This window comes from Elgaria multicarinata, chromosome 2 (genome assembly GCF_023053635.1).
Source record: "Elgaria multicarinata webbii isolate HBS135686 ecotype San Diego chromosome 2, rElgMul1.1.pri, whole genome shotgun sequence".
In the NCBI taxonomy this organism is placed as follows: domain Eukaryota; kingdom Metazoa; phylum Chordata; class Lepidosauria; order Squamata; family Anguidae; genus Elgaria; species Elgaria multicarinata.
In genome coordinates, this window is record NC_086172.1 from 81,115,187 (window position 1) to 81,133,726 (window position 18,540).

Sequence of the window (18,540 nt, forward strand, 5' to 3'; positions counted from 1 at the left end):
CTCAAAAGGCCTTGTGACACTATTCCATCTTTTGCTCCTAAACAGATCTTTTTCTGGTAAGAAAAATGATGGAAGAAGTGGTGGGAAAACATGGGAGGACTACAAATTGAAGACGATGGCATCTGAAACCCCCATAAAGTTTTGTTTGTGGTGTGTATGTGTGTGTTGTTTTGAGGGGGTTTTATTGCACAATGAAAACTTCATCTGGAAGCACCAGTGAAGGGGGCTTCTTTATAAAGACGTGAAGGATCTAGGGCTGCAGTCTTTCTTATGCTGGACTAGATACACCGTTGGTTTGATCCAGCCGGGCTCTCCATATGTTCATATAGTCTGTTGAACAACTTGCCCCTCTTTCTCTTTCTTTCTCGCTACATCTCTCTCCACTCATCTTTGACATAATGGCAATTGTTAACAGTTCTGGCGAATAGACAAGAATGTGTTTACTGTGCAGGAAGAGTCCCAGAGCGGGAGGGAAGCAACCCCTCTGCTCCACCACACGCACACGAAAACAAAAAACGGACCTGGCCACCAACAGCTGCTGTGTGAAAGCCGTTCTCCCCACACTAGTCTCTTGGAGATTAGTGGCTCCAATCTCAGTGGGGTGAAACCGGGGATTCAGTGGGGTGGTGAATCCCCGGTTTCACTCAGAACTCTAAAGGAGCCATCGCTATCGGAGCCAGCAGCCTCCACAGATAAGTATCTCTCTTCCCTATCCTGCCCCCTGCTGGATTCTGGCCACCTGTTTCCAGTAAAGCAAGGAGCTGCGCTAGCTGCCTGTAGGGAACGGTGTAAAGGCTGGAGTGGAACTAAACTGGCCGGAACGGAACTGGCAGGAAATACCCTTTATATTTAATAATAATAATAATAATAATAATAATAATAATAATAATAATAATAATAATAATAATAATAATAATAATAATAATAATAGACAAAGCAGTGGAATGTGTTAGAAACACTTGAGAACAATATTTTCAGACTAAAACCCTTGCAATATTATATTACTATTAACCCCATAACTCCAAGAACAACATCTGGAATAGAATGGAATGGCCTGGAACAGCCACTTCCAAATGAATACAATCAACCAAACTCACCAGTCACATGTAACTCCATGGCAGGGATGTAATAAGCCACAAAACTTCCACAGAAACAATATTCCAATATCTGTTCCAGGCCATAGCCCATATTGTGCAAAACAGGCTGGAACGGCAAGTTTCCAAATGAGCCAAATCAACCAACTCACTAATTCAAGGTTCTAATGCAATAAGCCACAAAACATCCACAGAAACCATGTTCCAATATCTGTTCTGGGCCATAGTCCATATCGAAAAGAAAAGAAAAACACACAAGCTGGAATGACAACTTCCAAGTGAGCCAAATCAACCAAACTCATCAGCCACATATTACTAGATGGGGATGATAAATATGCTCCAAATCTTCCACAGAAACCACATTTCAGTAGCTGTTCAGGGCCATATTCCATATTCTGGAAAACAGGCTGGAATGGCAACTTCCAAGTGATCCAACTCAACCAAATTCACCACTCACTCATCACTAGGTGGGGGCCTATATAATAAGCTCCAAAACTTCCATGAAAACCACGTTCCAATACCCATTCTAGGTCCATAGTGAATAAAACAGCCTGGAATGGCAGCTTCCAAGTGAATCAACCCAACTCATTCATCACCCATTACTAGGTGGAATTGATAAATGCGCTTCAAAGCCTCTATGGAAACCACGTTTCAGTAGCCGTTCTGGGTCATATTCCTCAAAACAGTCTGGAATGGAAACCTCCAAGTGAGCCAGCTCAATCAAACACATCAGTCACACATTATTAGGCAGGACAGATATAATAAGTCCCTTGAAGTAATGTGTGACTGCTGAGTTTGGTTGAGTTGGCTCACTTGGAAGTTGCTGTTCTGGACATTTTCGTGCAATATGGACTATGACCGAGACCTGGTATTGAACGTGGGTTTTGTGGAAGTTTTTGAGCTATCCCATCTAGTCAGGTGTGACTGGTGAGTTCGGTTGAGTTGGCTCTCTTGGAAGCTGCCATTCTGGCATGTTTTGCACAATATGGACTATGGCCTGGAATGGGTATTAGAATGTGATTTTCTTGGAAGTTTTAGAGCTTATAAATCCTTTGAAGTAATGTGTGAGTGGTGAATTTGGTTGAGTTGGATCACTCGGAAGTTGCCATTCCGGCCTGTTTTGTGGAATATGGAGTTGGCCCAGGATATTGGAATGTGGTTTCTGTGGACTTTTTTGTGGCTTATTGAATCCCTGCCATGGAGTTACAACGTGTAACTGGTGTGTTTGCTAGATTTTGCTCATTCAGAAGTGGCCGTTCCAGGCCGTTCTGTTCTGTTCCAGATGTTGTTCTGGGAGTTATGGGGTTAATAGTAATATAATATTGCAAGGATTTTAGTCCTAAAATATTCTCAAGTGTTTCTAACACATGCCACTGTTTTTGGCATGGTTGTGGTTTTTTGTTTTTTTTATATAAAGGGGTCGCTCCCACCAGTTCCGTTCCAGCTTTTACACCTTCCGGAGCTGGGGAGGAAGTTGCAGAACACCCCTCTGGAAGAAAGAAGCAGAAGTCTGTAAACATCCCTTAACCAACTAAGGATACTCGCTTCTGCTGGAGTTGCTTGCAAAAAAACAAAGCATAACAAAAAAAAAAAAAAACCCGCTGAGAACAGGAGGGGTAGGGAAGAGAACGAGGTAAGTCTCTCCTCGCGTGCTCTAACCCACCCGTTCCCGTCCCAGTCCCACAGTGTAACATCAGGATGTTTTTTGGGGAGGAAAGACGAGGTCGGGTGGAGGAGGGTGCATCTGAAGCAGCTTTGTAGAAACAAGGCAAGAGAGAGGGTGTCCGGTGATTAAGAATGAGCCGCCACTGAAGAAGGTCGAGTTTGTGTAATAATATATACTTCCCAGACCTAAAGATTGAACCCCTTTGAGAGCAGCTCTTCCCACAGAATGATTTGAAGAGGTGGTTGAGCTCCGTTTCTATTTTTTGCCACATTGCTTTCCGGCTGTAACACGTTTGCTGCTGTATGGATTTTCCACCTCTTAACCTGTTTTCCTGACAGCCCTCTGTCAAATTGCATAGGAACATGGGAAGCTACCTCATATGGAGTCGAGCCCTTGGTCGGAGAAGCCCAGTATCATTGACACTGACTGGCAGCAAAGGCTCTCCAGCAGGGCCAGATCTACACCAAGCAGGATATCACTCTTTGGACCCGAACAGTAGTCAAAACTTTTATAAACCGTTTTAAAGCAGCAGAGTAGATCCTACCTAGGGTCTCAGACAAGAGCTTTTACTGCCATATCTGAAGATCCCAGGGATCTTCTGTGCACAAAGCTATGGCCCCTTCCCTTTTTTGGCTGTGTCACTTTATATGTTTTGACCATTGGTGTTGAACAGCTGGGTTGTCATAACCCACAGCTGGGCTGTATACCAACCTAGGTTAGGCTACAACAGAAGCACCACCACCTTTTTAAAAAGGGGGGTGGCAAAGAGAATGAGATAATCAGAAACAGAGTTGGGGTGGGGGGCAAAATGAAAAGAAGAGAGAGAATGCTGTAAACATTTACACATAGATCTCACCAAATTGGAAATTAAAGGGAGACTCTCAGTCTGCAAAGGTACAAGCGCTATTCCTCATTTGCTCCTAATTTACATGCCAGTTCTAAATCTGTGCTTACTCAGAAGTTCTACTGAATGCCAGGTACTTCCGGACAAGGCTTGTGTATGATGCAAATCAGCCTGTCTCGTTTGTGAAATATGGATGATGACATTTTCAGTTGCCACTCTCTTGTGTTTTCCCACCACGCCTTCCATCTTGTTCCTTTCCACAGAAAACCCATTAAGGAGTAAAAGATAGCTGTACAATGCCTATTTATTGATTTACTTTGATGGTTAGCACTAGGTTCCCTGTATCTGGAAGCGCCCCCTACTGCCAGTTTGAGACACTTCAGGTGGCAGCAGCACTGAAGTACTCCTCTTTCGCTGCCATTGCTCCTTCTTGCTTGTTCTACTTTATTGCTGTCTTCCTTTCAGTCTTGAGCCTAATCTATACCAAGCAGGATATTGCACCATGAAAGCAGTATAAAGGCAGGAGCCACACCAAGCAGGATGTAGCACTATGAAAGTGGTATGTGTCCATGGGTCCCAACAGTTGCCAGTGCACTTCAATACCGCCATAAAACAGTAGTGTGGCTCCTGCCTTTTATATACCACTTTCATAGTGCAATATCCTGCTAGGTGTAGATTAAGCCCAGGTTTCCTTAACCTTTTCATTGCAGTTTTTCATTTCATTCATAGGAACTTATTCATACGTTCATTTCCTTCACAAACTTGATTACTCCCCTCCTTGTCTTTTGGTAATAGAATATCAGACATCAAAACGTGGCAGTGTCTCCTCCTTCCTATTGTGGAACAGCAGCAGGAGGCCATAGCGACGGTAGGGAAATGTGGAAATCCACCTGTCTGATGATGCTCCCAGATTCAAGTCTCTGCTCGGCCAAAAAGCTCACTGGGTGACTTTGGACCAGTCACTGACTCTCAGCCTGACCTACCTCACAGGGTTGTTATGAGGACAAAATAGGGAGTTAGGAGGATTATCTGCCTTGGGTTCCTTGCAGGGAAAAAGGCAGGATATAAATGTAATAAATAATAAATACATCTATCTACGCCTCTGAGGACCAAACTAGACAAGACACCATTCACACGACTAGCAATTCTGTCAATGTTTTTTTAAAAAGTAAATAGGTGCACAAGGACACCAGTGAGGCAAAGGGCTTACAGTCCTCCTGCCCAATACCAGGGTTCTGATCCAAAATGGGCCATCCACACCTGCTATTTAAATTTTAAAATTTATTTATGCAATTGTTAATGGTGTGAATGGTGTTTCTTTTAGTTTGGCTGTTAGGTTCTGCTGCATCTCTCTTTGTGCAACATTGCTATTTTTCTTTCCTGTTCAGCCGATCTTTTGCAATAAAGTACTGTCCTCTCTGAAGCCAAGGAAATCTGTTAGTGTTACAGCATTAGAACAAATTACGCAATCCATGTACGATATGAAGCAATTGGCTGGGAGGATTTATCTTGATGCTTTATGCCAGAAATGAAGAACCAAATTCCCATGGTGCCTTTCTGTGAGCCTAGAGAACATAAAGTTTAGCAGGAAGAAAGAAGTGACTTCTAAATGCTCAGTGTGCAGCTAATCCTCACTTCTTTTTTACTTTAGTGAAGGTACATAGAGCTCTCATCCAGATTAGGACATTGTGCCTATGGAGAGGGTTACACCTTCCCACCCAGTTGCTTTCCCCACTAAATTCATACACATACAAACAGACATACATGTGGGTTAAAGAAAGGGAGACAGTACATAACAGTACATATACCATGTACTGTGTGATTTAGCCCCTAATCTCTTGAAGTCCTTATTAGACAGAAGAAGGTGCTTCCAGTATGCAGGCAGGAGGACCTTGCCCAGTGACAACCTGATACCCTTGAGATGTTTTGAACTACAACTCCCATAAGCCTCAGCCAGCATGGCCAATGGTCAGGGATTGTGGGAGTTGTGGCCCAAAACATCTGGAGACATTAGGTTATAACCTTTAACCCAGACTATCAGACTTCTTTGGATGGGTCCTTTGGGTGGAGGAGAAACTGGCTACAGAAATAGTGGCAGAAATTGGAAGGTGGGGCCTTAGAGTGAAAGTGGGCTTAACAAGTTTTAGTGATTGCTTCAGTCTCTGGTAAAATACTGCTTACGAGTATTTTACATTTTAAACTTCTTTTAGTTTTGGTGTGGGGGAGAGGCATGGAAATTTATCACATATAATAGTCTCAGCAGCAACCACCATGAATCCATAACTCATTCTCCACACCATGCATAATTTTATACACCTCTATCATGACTCCCCTTAGTCGTCTTTTTTTCCAAGCTAAACAATCCCAGCTATTGTAGCCTTCCCTCATAGGGGAGTCATGCAGATGACATTGTTGGGGCAGATCAAAAGATCTGAGACACAGATAAAAAAAAATCTGGGGCACATGCCCTGGTATGCCTCTTATAACAACATCCATGATGCTATTGCATGAATGAGCAAAGGCATCCCCATATGGGTAGAGCCTGGCTCCCCCTCATTCTGCTCTCTGCTCTTTCTAACTATGCATGTTGTCTCTGTTTTCTCCAGAAATGGCCACCACTGTGACAGACTGTGGAAATGTAAGGATCATCACACAAGTCATCCAGCAGACCAGCCCACAGGCAGAGGCGACTGCAGCCAATGTACCTGGGTCTCCTTCCATGACTTCACAGCTCACGCCAGCCCAGATCAAACACTTCAATAATACACTGTCAAAGGCACTTGGGGTGAGGCCCTTCAGACTTGTCACACTAAGCCCAAATCAATCGTCTCCAGCTTGTAAAACATTCATTGGGCCTGTTCAGAAGACACCTTAAAACCCTGCTGATGAAGGCTTTTGGTTAACCAGCAAGGTTTAAGTTGTCTTGTGCGATGCGTTTTGCTAAACCCTGCTCACTCACCAACCACAGTCGAACCGTCTATAGCAGGGTTAGCAGCTCTAACCATGGCTTAAAGTGTTGCGTGCGATAGCATAGCTTGTGGTTAGTGCTAACCCCAGATAACCACAGTTTCGCTAACCACAGTCCCTTAAGTGTCATCTGAACAGGCCCTTTGTAAATGACAAGTAGCTGTAATTACAGTTGTTGAGAACAACTATCAGAAAATAACATTTCATTCTTACTTTAGAAAAAAAAACTTTTGATAAAAATCTTCTATTCCTTTAAAGACTCTCTGTCTAAGTAAATAATAAAATGGAATCACATACTCTCTTGATTACCATTTTCCAAAGGTTTCTAAATACTATCACAAAGAATTTTGGATTGCGGGTCAAACTGCACATGACAACTGGGTGGGAAGGTGTAACCCCTCCACTTCCCTTACTCGGCTTCGTCCTTTTTCTTCTGCTGCCCCTTACGCCTGGAACGCTCTTCCAGAACACTTGAGAACTACAAACTCAATCACTGCTTTTAAAACTCAGCTAAAAACTTTTCTTTTCCCTATAGCTTTTAAATATTGAGTTTGCTCTGACTCTATACTGTTAGCTTCACCCTACCCGGTGCCTGTTTACACTTCCCTGTGCCTGTTTGCATTCTCCTTCCCTCTTTATTGTTTACTACAACTTATTAGATTGTAAGCCTATGCGGCAGGGTCTTGCTATTTACTGTGTTATCTGTACAGCACCATGTACACTGATGGTGCTATATAAATAAATAATATAATAATAATAATAATAAATGTGTTATTAAGAAACCAGTCATTTTCTTCATTAATGAAGCAGTAGAGAGCTCATAACCTACCTAACCTATTTGAATGGGTTTTAACAGCAGTATGGTTTTAGCAGGGTGATGAACAGTTGTTTTGTCCCTCTTGTTTTTATGGACTAGTGTTTCCCCCCCCCCCCCACTGAATTTTATTATTTGTATTCTCTTATTTTCTGTACACTGCCTTGAAACTCACTTTTGAGTTTTTAAAATGTGTGTGTGTATAAGGAAAGTGGCAGACTTTCACTTCTTTGGGATAATGCTGTTAGAGCTACTAGAAAAGGTTTCACAACTTGTGATCCACTAAGGGTGATCCAATGCATGTTTAGACAGAAAAAAAAAGTCCTACAGCTCCCAGCATTCCAAGATGGGGAATGCTGGGAGATGTAGGACTTTTTTCAGTCTGTACATACGTACATACGATTGCACTCTAAGTCAAGTACAGCCCATGGATGCCTATGGAGGTTCACTATGGACAATTAAAAAACAAAATGATTATTATTATTATTTATTTATTTATATAGCACCATCAATGTACATGGTGCTGTACAGAGTAAAACAGTAAATAGCAAGACCCTGCCACATAGGCTTACATTCTAATAAAATCATAATAAAACAATAAGGAGAGGAAGGGAATGCAAACAGGCACAGGGTAGGGTAAACAGGCACTGGGTAGGGTAAAACTAACAGTATAAAGTCAGAACAAAATCAAGTTTTAAAAGCTTTAGGAAAAAGAAATTTTTTTAGCTGAGCTTTAAAAGCTGCGGTTGAACTTCTAGTTCTCAAATGTTCTGGAAGAGCGTTCCAAGCATAAGGGGAAGCGGAAGAAAATGGACGAAGCCGAGCAAGGGAAGTAGAGGCCCTTGGGCAGGCGAGAAACATGGCATCAGAGGAGCGAAGAGCACGAGCGGGGCAATAGTGTGAGATGAGAGAGGAGAGATGAATACCTGTTTTTGCCATCTGCTTAGAACTGTACATAACACTAGCAAACCACAATACATGGCTGGTGAGCTGCATCATATAGTTCAGTTCTATCCTAGAATAAACACTATGTTCCAATTCATGATATGAATTCTTAGGTCCAGTTTATTCAGCTCTGTTACTAAGGTCAAACCCAGAGTGGGAAAGATATTTACTCGTAAGGCACTGGAAAACCAATTGAATGTAGCAAAACCATTTAAAAAATAATAACCATCAGGGCCCTTCAATACTTTAGATCAGGGGTGCAGAGAGCTTTTAGGGGGAGGCAGTCCCCCCTCCTTGCTGCCACCACCAGACCCTCTGTAGGCCAGGTATTGTCAGTGGACAATAATGTTAAGTATTCTAGAAGTGTACCCATGATGGTTTGTATGATGATGATGAATGTAGGAGGCTCTTACAGAAGGATGCTGGTAATGGAAATGTTAGCAGAAGCCAAGCATGGCTAAGAAAATAGCCATAATGGTTATGATGGCAACAGAGATGCCGTCAATGGCCATGATCAGAATAAATGGTGCTGATTTTAACAGCGATAAAAGAGGTGATTGCAGTGAGATCTAAGAAAGTGACAGCTGGTGCTGGAACATTGTATCATTGTTGATTTAATCAACATTAACATCTGGATAAGGATGAGGGTGGTGAAACTGATCATGATGATGATGACGACAACAGCAATAAAGCTGATGCTGCAGACATCTAAGAACACTGATCAAGTCCTTCTTTGTTTTTGCCCTCCAGGTTGTAGAGATTGTTTTGGGAGCAATGCAGATCAGCTTTGGCTTGGCTTTAACACCAGCACAAGAAAAATTTAAGAGCATCACCGTGATAAGTGGAGTCTACTTCTGGATTGGGATCTTGGTAAACGAATTCTTCATGAGGCTTGCAAGCCCATCTCTCAGACCATAGCATAGGCATGCAGACTGTCAGGCTCAGGGGGCCAAATTCAGCCCTCTGAGTGTCCCCAGAAGGCAATGCCCCCTTTCCCCTGCCCCGCCCACTGGTCATTTGGTGGTTTCCCAGCTTTTGTGCAATCTTTCCCCCTGATTCTGCTTGAAATGCTTCTCCTAAGGCTTAGTTACTGGCAGTAAGAGCTTTAAACTAAAATTGGGTGGTATCTTTGGTATTTGGGAAGCACGCCTTTTGACTTTACCCCTGCCCTCCACTGGATTGTGGCCCCCAAGAGCTTCTACAAAATGGAATTTGGCCCTTGGCAGAAAGAAGCTCTGTACCCATACTGTAAAAGCTCTGGTTGGGGCTTTTTCTGTAGTGTCCAGGAAAAGCACGCTTACCCCTTTAAGGCCCCAAATGGAGCAGTGACAAGGAATAATGTGCCTCTGGAAAGCACATCACTCCCCACCACCATGCTAATGGCAGTCTTAAAGGGGAAAGCGTGTCATTCCTGAACATTCTAGAAAATTACAGAAAATCCCCCCTCCCGAAACCCAGGATAGAACAAAAACCCAGAAACATCCGGGGAAATCCTGATAGTTGGTCACCCTATCATATGTGACAATGTGCTTGTTTAGTACATATTTTTCCCTATACAGAGAGAACCTCTGAGTTGTTTATGTGTTATTAAACTCGGCTCCGGAATTATAAGGAAACCACTGAATGGAGCAGGGCAGGGAGTGGGGGTATTAGAGAAACTAATAATTCTATATCATTTCTGTACTTCAGCACCCTAACACATGATACTGGATGTTCTGGTTTGTGCATGGACAGAAAGAGACTCAGCCTGGTCATTGTTTGTTTTTCCTGTCCTCTGTAGCTCCTGTTCTCTGGCTCATTGTTAGTGGAAATGGAGAAAAGAGAACTTCGGTGGCTGGAAAGTATTCTCTTAAGTATTTTTTTTTCAGATTAATATGGATGTACCAAAAGCTAATGCCACTGCTTCTGCAGGGGTATTTGCAGAGAAATGGGAGCTCTGGTGATCAAGGCTTGAAGCAGAGGGAGGCACAAATAAAGGCAGTTGTTATAATGGAGGCAAGGTGAAATGGCTGATGTGTGTTTACAATGGATAAATAGAGAAGAATCTGACATGCGACCAGGGCTGGCGCCAGGAGTAGGCAAGTCAGGCAGTCACCTAGGGTGCTGCCCCTTAGGGGTGCGGCAAGCCGGCGCAAAGAGCAGCAGCAGATCGTGCGGGCACCGCATGAGGAGGCAGACGACGCCCCTCCGTCTCAATGCCTCTGCAGTCACTGCAGCGCCTCCTCCTCCCTCTTTTGAACCATGAGTGTTGCTCCCTTGGTGGAGCTTCCTCGCCCCCCTCCCCCCATTTTTCATACTATGTAGTAATGCAGATTGCAGCCGAGCGCAGTGGCGAGGGTTGATGGTGGCGGCAGCCACCTGCAGCCGCAGGACGCCTGGAATTGGTGCAGCCCTCCCGAGCAGAGAGAGCAGGCAGGAAATGCTTGTGACCCCAGCAAACTCTCCCTCTCTCTCTCTCTGAACTTCCTGTTGTTGGAGGAGCGGAGCAAGAACGTCCCCTTTAATCAATAGCTGCAGCCTGCAGTCGTTTTGCCTTTCGAAGCCCAAGCAGCAGCACAGCATGATATTGAACTCTTATCATGCGGGACACGGGATGGGGAGAGAAAGAGAGAGGAAGTGTCACAGCCTTCCCCAAACTGCCCCCTTCAGATGTGTTGTACTACAAATCCCACACTCCTGAGCCAATTGCCCATGCTGGCTGAGGAGTATGGGAGTTGTAGTCCAACACATCTGGAGGGCACCAGACTGGGCAAGAGCTGCTGCGCACAGGTTGCTCTGGTACTGAAGACAGACCCTGCAGCATTAAGACATGAGATTGCTATCATGAAAGAGATTTGAATTCTTACAGCTTCCTGACTTACATCTAGCACATTTCCTAGAGAGCTGTATATATATATATTTATATATATACAGCTCTCCAGGGGGAAGGGAAGTGTGGTGATTGCTTTGAGGCATTACTTATGAGTGAGTGGATGTTTGTCATAGGTATTTCCTTCATTTAAAAATAAATAAACCTGGTCTAGTTAGACTAAGGGCGATCATACACATGTCTACTCAGAAGTAAGCCTCAGTGAGGTCAATGGCACTTACTCCCAGGTAACTGAGTATAGGATTGTCACCTAGATGTACTTCCAGGAAGAGGGCTTGGAGAGCTATCAATCAAAAGTCTTGGCACACACCTATTCCATATTTTTCCCTTAATGGTTTTTTTCTGGAGAGAGAAAAATGACAGGAGATGTTGGAAAACACAGTAATAATACAAATGGAAGACGCTCTCCTCTGAGCCCCCTGTAAAATCTTGTACTGTGTGTGATCGTGGGGCATGCATAGACGTTCACGTGCAGGCATGGAAGGGGCTAAGTGGTGTTTCTGCAACCCATTTGAACCCCTCCAGGCGTCTTCAGTCTCCACACGACATGGTGGGTACCTCCCCATTGGATTTGCGAAAGATAATCAAAAATTGATTATTACTTTTTACTTATTGCTGCAATTTAAAATAAATTGAGCGGTTTCAAGTTTTGTGCTTTTTATTTTTCCTACAAAACATCTGTTCTTAAAAATTGAAGTTGGCAATTTTTTTTGGCGGGGGGGGGCGGGTTGGTGGTGGTGCAAGTAGGTCGCTTTGCCTAGGGCGCAAAATAGTCTTGCACCGGCCCTGCATGCAACGTCATACTGAGATCTGAGAGCAAGTGTATTTTGTAGGATAAGTTGACTTAATCGTTCACTAATCTATCCAGCCATTAGATAAAAACCCACTTCTTGGGACATTCACCACAGTTTATCAAAGGCAGTCCTTCTAGCAGAAACTTGCACTTCTTGCCAACAGTCTAGCGCAAGAGAGATACCCTCTCATTCAACCCTCAGAGGGCACATGTAACGCTCCTGCACTGCCAATCAGGGTAGTAAATTCTGAGACTGACCCTCTTCAGATGACACACTAAGCCATGGCGGTCAAGCATTTTGAGCAAAACATTATGGCTTAGCGTGTCATGTGAACCATTCCTACCATGGTGGCTACATAACCATGGTTTAAATGCACTCATTAACCATTTGCTGCAACTGGTAAAATTCCCTCTGCATTAAAACAGTTAAACTGTTGTGATGAAGAGGGGATTTCACCAGGTGCTGCATGCATACAAATGACACCTGCTGAAATTCCCTTTTCTATGCAGTTGTTAAAGGCACAGGAGCCCTGTCCTCTTTTCCATATGGTCACCATATTTGAACAGTCCCACTGGTTGTAGCAGGGTTGGAGAACTCTGGGCCATGGCCTGATATGGCCCATGGGAGGTGCTCTTTCAGCTCACAGTTTCCCTGATCAGATGTAATGGCTATTCACTCCCATGTGACGATGAGGCTTTTAAAAAGCCTGATTGTAGTGAGGAAGGTGTGTGTGTGTGTGAGAGAGAGAGAGAGAGAGAGACAGAGACAGAGACAGAGACAGAGACAGAGACTGCAGTCTGGGAAACAACAGTTGAGGTTGCATGCCATCAGTATGGTGGCCCCACCCACTTTGCAGGGTAGCCCCCGCCCACTGCTGGCATGTAGCTCCCTAATGTGGTTGCATAGATCCAATTTGATTCTTTGGCCAAAAATGATTCAGACACATGAAGGTGGCCTAATACAATGAGTGTTTATGCTGTTTATTTAATTTATTGATGTAGGTGAAAGCCTGCTTTTTTGCCAACTTCGTGGTCCTTATAGCTGCATTGGTTGCAGTAATCCTCCATGCTACTGATATTCTAGAGGATAGAAAAGAAAGTCCTTGTACAGAAGACACTCCTACATATTATTGCAACAATAATGATCAGGTAAGCTTTTTCTCTCTCTCTCTCTCTCGGCTTCTCTACACAAGTCTTTTATAATGTGCTTGTGACTGGTCACTCATGGAATTTTGTTGTCCTTTACATGACATCGTTAACCTCCAGGGCCTCTCCTGTGCTTTATAATCTTTATTCCAGCTTTTTTAAGATTCGGAAAAACACAGTAATAAATTTAAATCACATTTTGAAGCATGAAAGACAGCTGGTGTATCTCTGGAATCGCACTATATATATTACGGTGCCATCTAGTGGCTGTATAATGAAACATATTGAACTTGCAGACAAAGGAAACCCTTAGAAAAAGTACCTGTAATGGAGCCGATCCTGCAAAGAACTCTCTCAGTACATCTAGTAGCAATTCACAATCTGCTTTAAATGGCCTGATTCAACTAAGGCTCATGGCATCTAGAGACTCTTCAAAACCATTTTGTGCTTAATGAATGGAAGAAATCTGCCACACTGTAGGCTTTAGGAAGCAGCTAATATTTATTTGAGAGATTCTCTACTATCTCCTAAAATATGCCAGTGGTCAACTGCCAGAGGAACTGAGACCCACTTTAGAGAGCAGCAGATGTGTTCTCATCTCTGCCTCTGGAGGATTTGTGCTTTCCTCCTCCCCACTCAAAAAGGGTTCACATCTGGGTCACTGAACCAGAAAGCTCTATAGGCCTGAGCCACTCCGAAATATTAACTGCTGCATTCGCAAGCTGTGGGTTGTGATGGTCCTTCCAGTTCTGGACTTTCTAACAGGATGATTGGGTCAATGGCAGACAGTATGACTGATCCTTTCCTTTATCCGCAGAAACTGTCATATGGCCTGAATTCCGTGTTTATCATCTTTTCGCTCCTCGAGGTGTCCATAGCGGTCACTGCCATGGTGATTACATTCAAGACTACAAGACAGCAGCTTTATCAGCAGATGGTGAGTCCTAAAGCAGGCACATCCTTCCTGGTTCACTCACCTAATCCAAATCAATCTGAGGAAAGATGATCACATGTTTAGTGCCAACCTACTAGCTCCAAAAATGCTCCCTTCCCTTCCCTTCCCAGATTTAATAGTAGGGCTTCAAGCTATGTCCTGCCCCCATCTAAGCTGTGGGAACAGGACCTGACCTCAAGAAATGTGATTTCTTTATCTTTGTGCTTTTACAAAGAAAAACCAACAGGGAGTGCAACCCTGTTGGTTCTTCTTGACCAGTGGCCTGGAAGCCGCTTCCAGGCGCGCTGTTCCGAAGCCGCCCCCCAACCCCAGCATCCTGGCTTCGAAGCCAGGATGCTGGGGTTGGTGGTTGGGGGGGTGGCTTCGGAACGGCGCGCCCAGCTGGAAGCCGCTCACCTGCCTAGGGCGCAAAATAGTCTGGCACCGGCCCTGATCAGGGGTCTGCCGGGCACCATCATTGCAGCCTTTTAGGAAGACTTACTTGTTTGTTTACTCTACCCTTCCCCTGATGATGTTTTATCAGATTAGGCTATAGCTGCAATTGTGTAGTAGATTCAGTCTTAGCTGTTTTTATTAGTGCATCTTTTTTATTATATGCATTTTACTAAATGCATGTTATTGTAGTATGCTACCTTGTGAGGACTCCTGTCCTAAAAGTTACCTAGAAATATTTTAAATAAATAATCCCCTTCTGTACCAATTCAGTGGACCCCAGCACTCTCCCAGAGGGCCTGGCCAGCACATATACATACATACATACATACATACATAGGAATAGTGGAAAAAGGCAACCATAGTATCTGTGTAGAGGATGAATAATGCCCATAGAGAATAATTACTGGCTTTTGTTTTTTGTTGTGTGTGTTTTCCAGGTATTGTGATCAGCAGGAGCCTTGCTTCCTCTTTTCCTGCCTCACCACTTGCAGCAGTACTGAGCATCTAGATGCTTTTCTTTAGGGCTGTGCTCCGCTCCGATTCGGATCGCAAATCCAGAGCGGAGCAACCCGATCCGCCTCTGCCAAAAGCAGATCCGAATCAGGTCGTGGGGGAGCTGCGGATCGAGGCAAAGCGATTCGCCTCCATACGGAGCTCTGAACACTGGTAAGGGGGAGGGGGCTCACCTGGCAACTGCAGCGGCGCCACAGTCCATATGGCGACGGAGCCAGGTAAGGGTGGAGGGGGCTTACGTGTGTCTGTTACGGACTGGCGCAGGCTTCAACTGTGACAGGCACAGGTAAGTGGGGGGGAGGGAAGCTTACCTGGCGCCACCACCACCGTAGTCTGTGCGGCGATGGACCCAGGTCAGGGGGAGGGGGGCTTATTCGGCCCCCATTTCACCCCCCTTTCCACTTACCTGCCTCCGCCATCCGCCACGGAGGCAAGTAAGTAGGGAAGGGGGGCAAAATCTCGATCCGCCCCTCCGGATCTTGCTTCATGAAGTGGAGCAGGGGAGGGTCGGATCAACCCGAAGTGTATTGGCATGATCTGAAAGTTCTGGATCGGGCCATGAAGCAGTTTGGGGGGGTCTGCTTTTCTTGCTTGACGCTACATGGCTATGAACTGCTTGCAGCCTCTTTACCTTCCCAAGATGGACTGAAGGCATCAAAAGAAGCCGCTACTTTTGAATCCTGATGGGCTCTTGCGTTGCAGAGGACAAACTCTAGAATTGCCTATCCTGCCACATGAGCTGAGAAGACGAGCTTTTGGGAATTCAAATTCTCTTCCCACTCTGCATTATGAAGAGAACTCTGTGCCGTTTTTTAAAAAAATATCTCTATTTTCCCATCTGTTTCTGGAAGAGCACAATCCTGATGTCAACATTATTTTTTTCTCTCCCCCCTTCTCTCTCTCTCTCTCTCTCTCAGAGATGGTAAGGAAGGAGCCATCCAAACAACTAACCACTGGACTTTCTGGATTTCTGCCAACACAACTTTAATTGATGGAAACTTTTTTGGAATGAGGAACTGAGAACCATGTGAACATCTTAGGGGCAACTAAAATTAAACAAAATTGCACAACTGTGGATTTTGGATTTAAATCACTGATGATGATATGCTGTGCTTAGCAAAAGACCAAAGGGCACAGGACAATAGATGGCATTCTTGTTTTATAAAAAGCCCAGGGAGCCTCAGCTATTGGACTGTGTAGGAATGTAATGAATACATAGACTAATGTGACTTTCTATTCATGGCAAGCAAACAAGTTATTTGGTCTGGAACTGTGATGAAGTTTGTTAAAGTCTGCCTGCATCATACTGTATTATTTCAAAAGGCAGAAGAATTGAAAGAGAAATTATAAGCCAGTTTATACATTTAGCGAAAGGAAACAGTAACACTGCTCCTAACAGACTTGGTTGGACATGTCTCCCTATGCACAAGATACTTACTTGGTGCTTAGCAAACCCTACTGCAAGAACCACCCCTACCAGTAATGTCTCCGATTCTTTTTCTCTATGGTTTCAAGGAGGATCCAGTTATTTTGACCTGGGTCAATTTTCACCTGGCTGTCTCTGCATAAAATTGTAAAAACAACTCTGTTTATTGACTTGGGCAAGATCTACACTACTGCTTTATAGTGGAATTGAACTGCACTAACAACTGTTGGGGCCCATGACACATTCCATATACCTTTTTCAAAATGCTTTCAAAGTGTTATGAGCTGTGAGACAGAGGGCCAGTTCACACGTCACATTAAGCCATGTGGAAAACAAGCCATGGCGGGTTGGTTAATCGCTCACTAAGCCACACTGCTGCTGACAGATAAGCAGGTGCTTGCTGGCTTACAATGGGTTGCTTACTTTTTTAGGACAAGCTGGCTGAGGGTTTTATTTTTATTTTATTTTATCACTTTAAAAAAGCCTCCTTAACTGCTCTTTGCAGCTGGAGACAAGCAATGTTCCTCATCCTAGCATAGCTATGTATGTTTGCATTATTGACTTACCTCTGGCTAAGCACATGTGGCTCCAATCTGGGACCATGGTGATTCAGGGGGAGGATTTAAGCTTCTCCCCTCCTATTTTCATTCCGAAATTCCCCCATAAACTCACTGGCTGTAGGCTTAGGCCAACATGCTCAGCTGTATTATAGCTGTACAAAGAACATCCAGGCAATGACTTGGCATAGCTATGTGTGATACCTGCATAGACATTGTGGCTGAGTTCACATGTAACACTAAGCCATGATAGGTTGCTAACCACTATGCATCGTATATTATCAAGACAGTCCACTTTGCCTATTCTGCAGAACATGGGTTCTCAAGAGTGGTGTGTTTGGGTAGATTAACCCAATGTGGTTGGTGGAAACATCTGGCAGACAATACACGAACCCATCATGGGTTCCGCCAGAAAATAACCCATCATGGCTTAGCATAAGGTACGATCCCAGCCTGTGTGTGTTCTTCCTTCTTTACAGTTTTTGACACAGCAGGGAACAGAGAATTGAGCTCTTCCAATAAAGGAAAAGGCCAATATGAACTGCCATATTCATTTAAATTATGTATAGAGATAAGCACCTATTCTAAAGCATTGCACTAATATTACTCTAAAGAATGTATTACTAGCACTGGGTGTTTTTCAGAATTTTTTGTGTTTTGCACCTAATACTTTCATATTTTTTTTAATGTAGTATCTCGGTCCTGACTATTGAGAGTTATTATATAGCACCTATTTGCCTTCTGCATTCAGAATAAAATATATTTGTCACTTGGTGTGTGAAGAGTTTGGTTAATAAAAATAAATTCCAAACTTTCCTCTATGTGTGTTCATGTGCAGGCTGTGGTACTTCCTGCTGTAGCCTAGTGAACGACAATTGTTATTTTGAAGAGTTAGTGTATACAACAATTGCTCCTTCTGTGCATAGACTTCTGGTGGGGCCTATTGCTTTAAATTAGGCAATGACCCTGTTCAGAAGACACGCTAAGCCATGGTGATTAAGCACTTTGATCTCAACTTTATGGCTTAGCGTGTCGTGTGAACCATTCCTAACCATAGTGGCTGCATAACCACAGTTTAAACAAACTCACTAACCATTTGTTGCAAAAGGTTTAATGACCTAACCATGGTTTAGCGTGTTGTCTGAACAGGCTTCTTCTTCCCAGAGTTGGTTACCTGTTCTAGGCAAGAGAGGCCATTATTTACCTTTAGATAAGCCTCTGGTGAGAATTCAACATTGGCCACATGTAAGGGTAGCCATGATCGTCATATCTATGTTGACTTGCTGCCAAACATTCTCAAAGTTGTTGGCATAAAGCTTCAGAATAGGGCTGCAGCTAATATGAGCATAATAGTATATATGAATCCCTGAGACATTCCCAGGGTAAAGGATCTCAATGCAGGCCAATCCAGAAAGGTAAACCAGGCTGTTATTGAAATCATGTCCATTGCCATTTAGCAACTGTAGGGACATAAGCTTATGATCTTGTTTTGAAGACTCCTGTTGCAATTACTGCA

General features: G+C 43.8%; 1 protein-coding gene across 1 annotated transcript; it reads left to right on the forward strand.

Moving 5' to 3' along the window:
- The first annotated feature begins 2,536 nt into the window (after window positions 1–2,536).
- Window positions 2,537–17,840, forward strand: LOC134392561 (B-lymphocyte antigen CD20-like). The gene is made up of 7 exons (XM_063116982.1): window positions 2,537–2,727; window positions 6,211–6,389; window positions 9,081–9,200; window positions 10,111–10,166; window positions 12,994–13,141; window positions 13,956–14,075; window positions 15,959–17,840. The coding sequence occupies exons 2-7, from the start codon at window positions 6,213–6,215 to the stop codon at window positions 15,965–15,967; spliced, it is 630 nt and encodes a 209-aa protein (XP_062973052.1). The 5' UTR covers window positions 2,537–2,727; window positions 6,211–6,212; the 3' UTR covers window positions 15,968–17,840.
- Window positions 17,841–18,540: the final 700 nt, after the last annotated feature.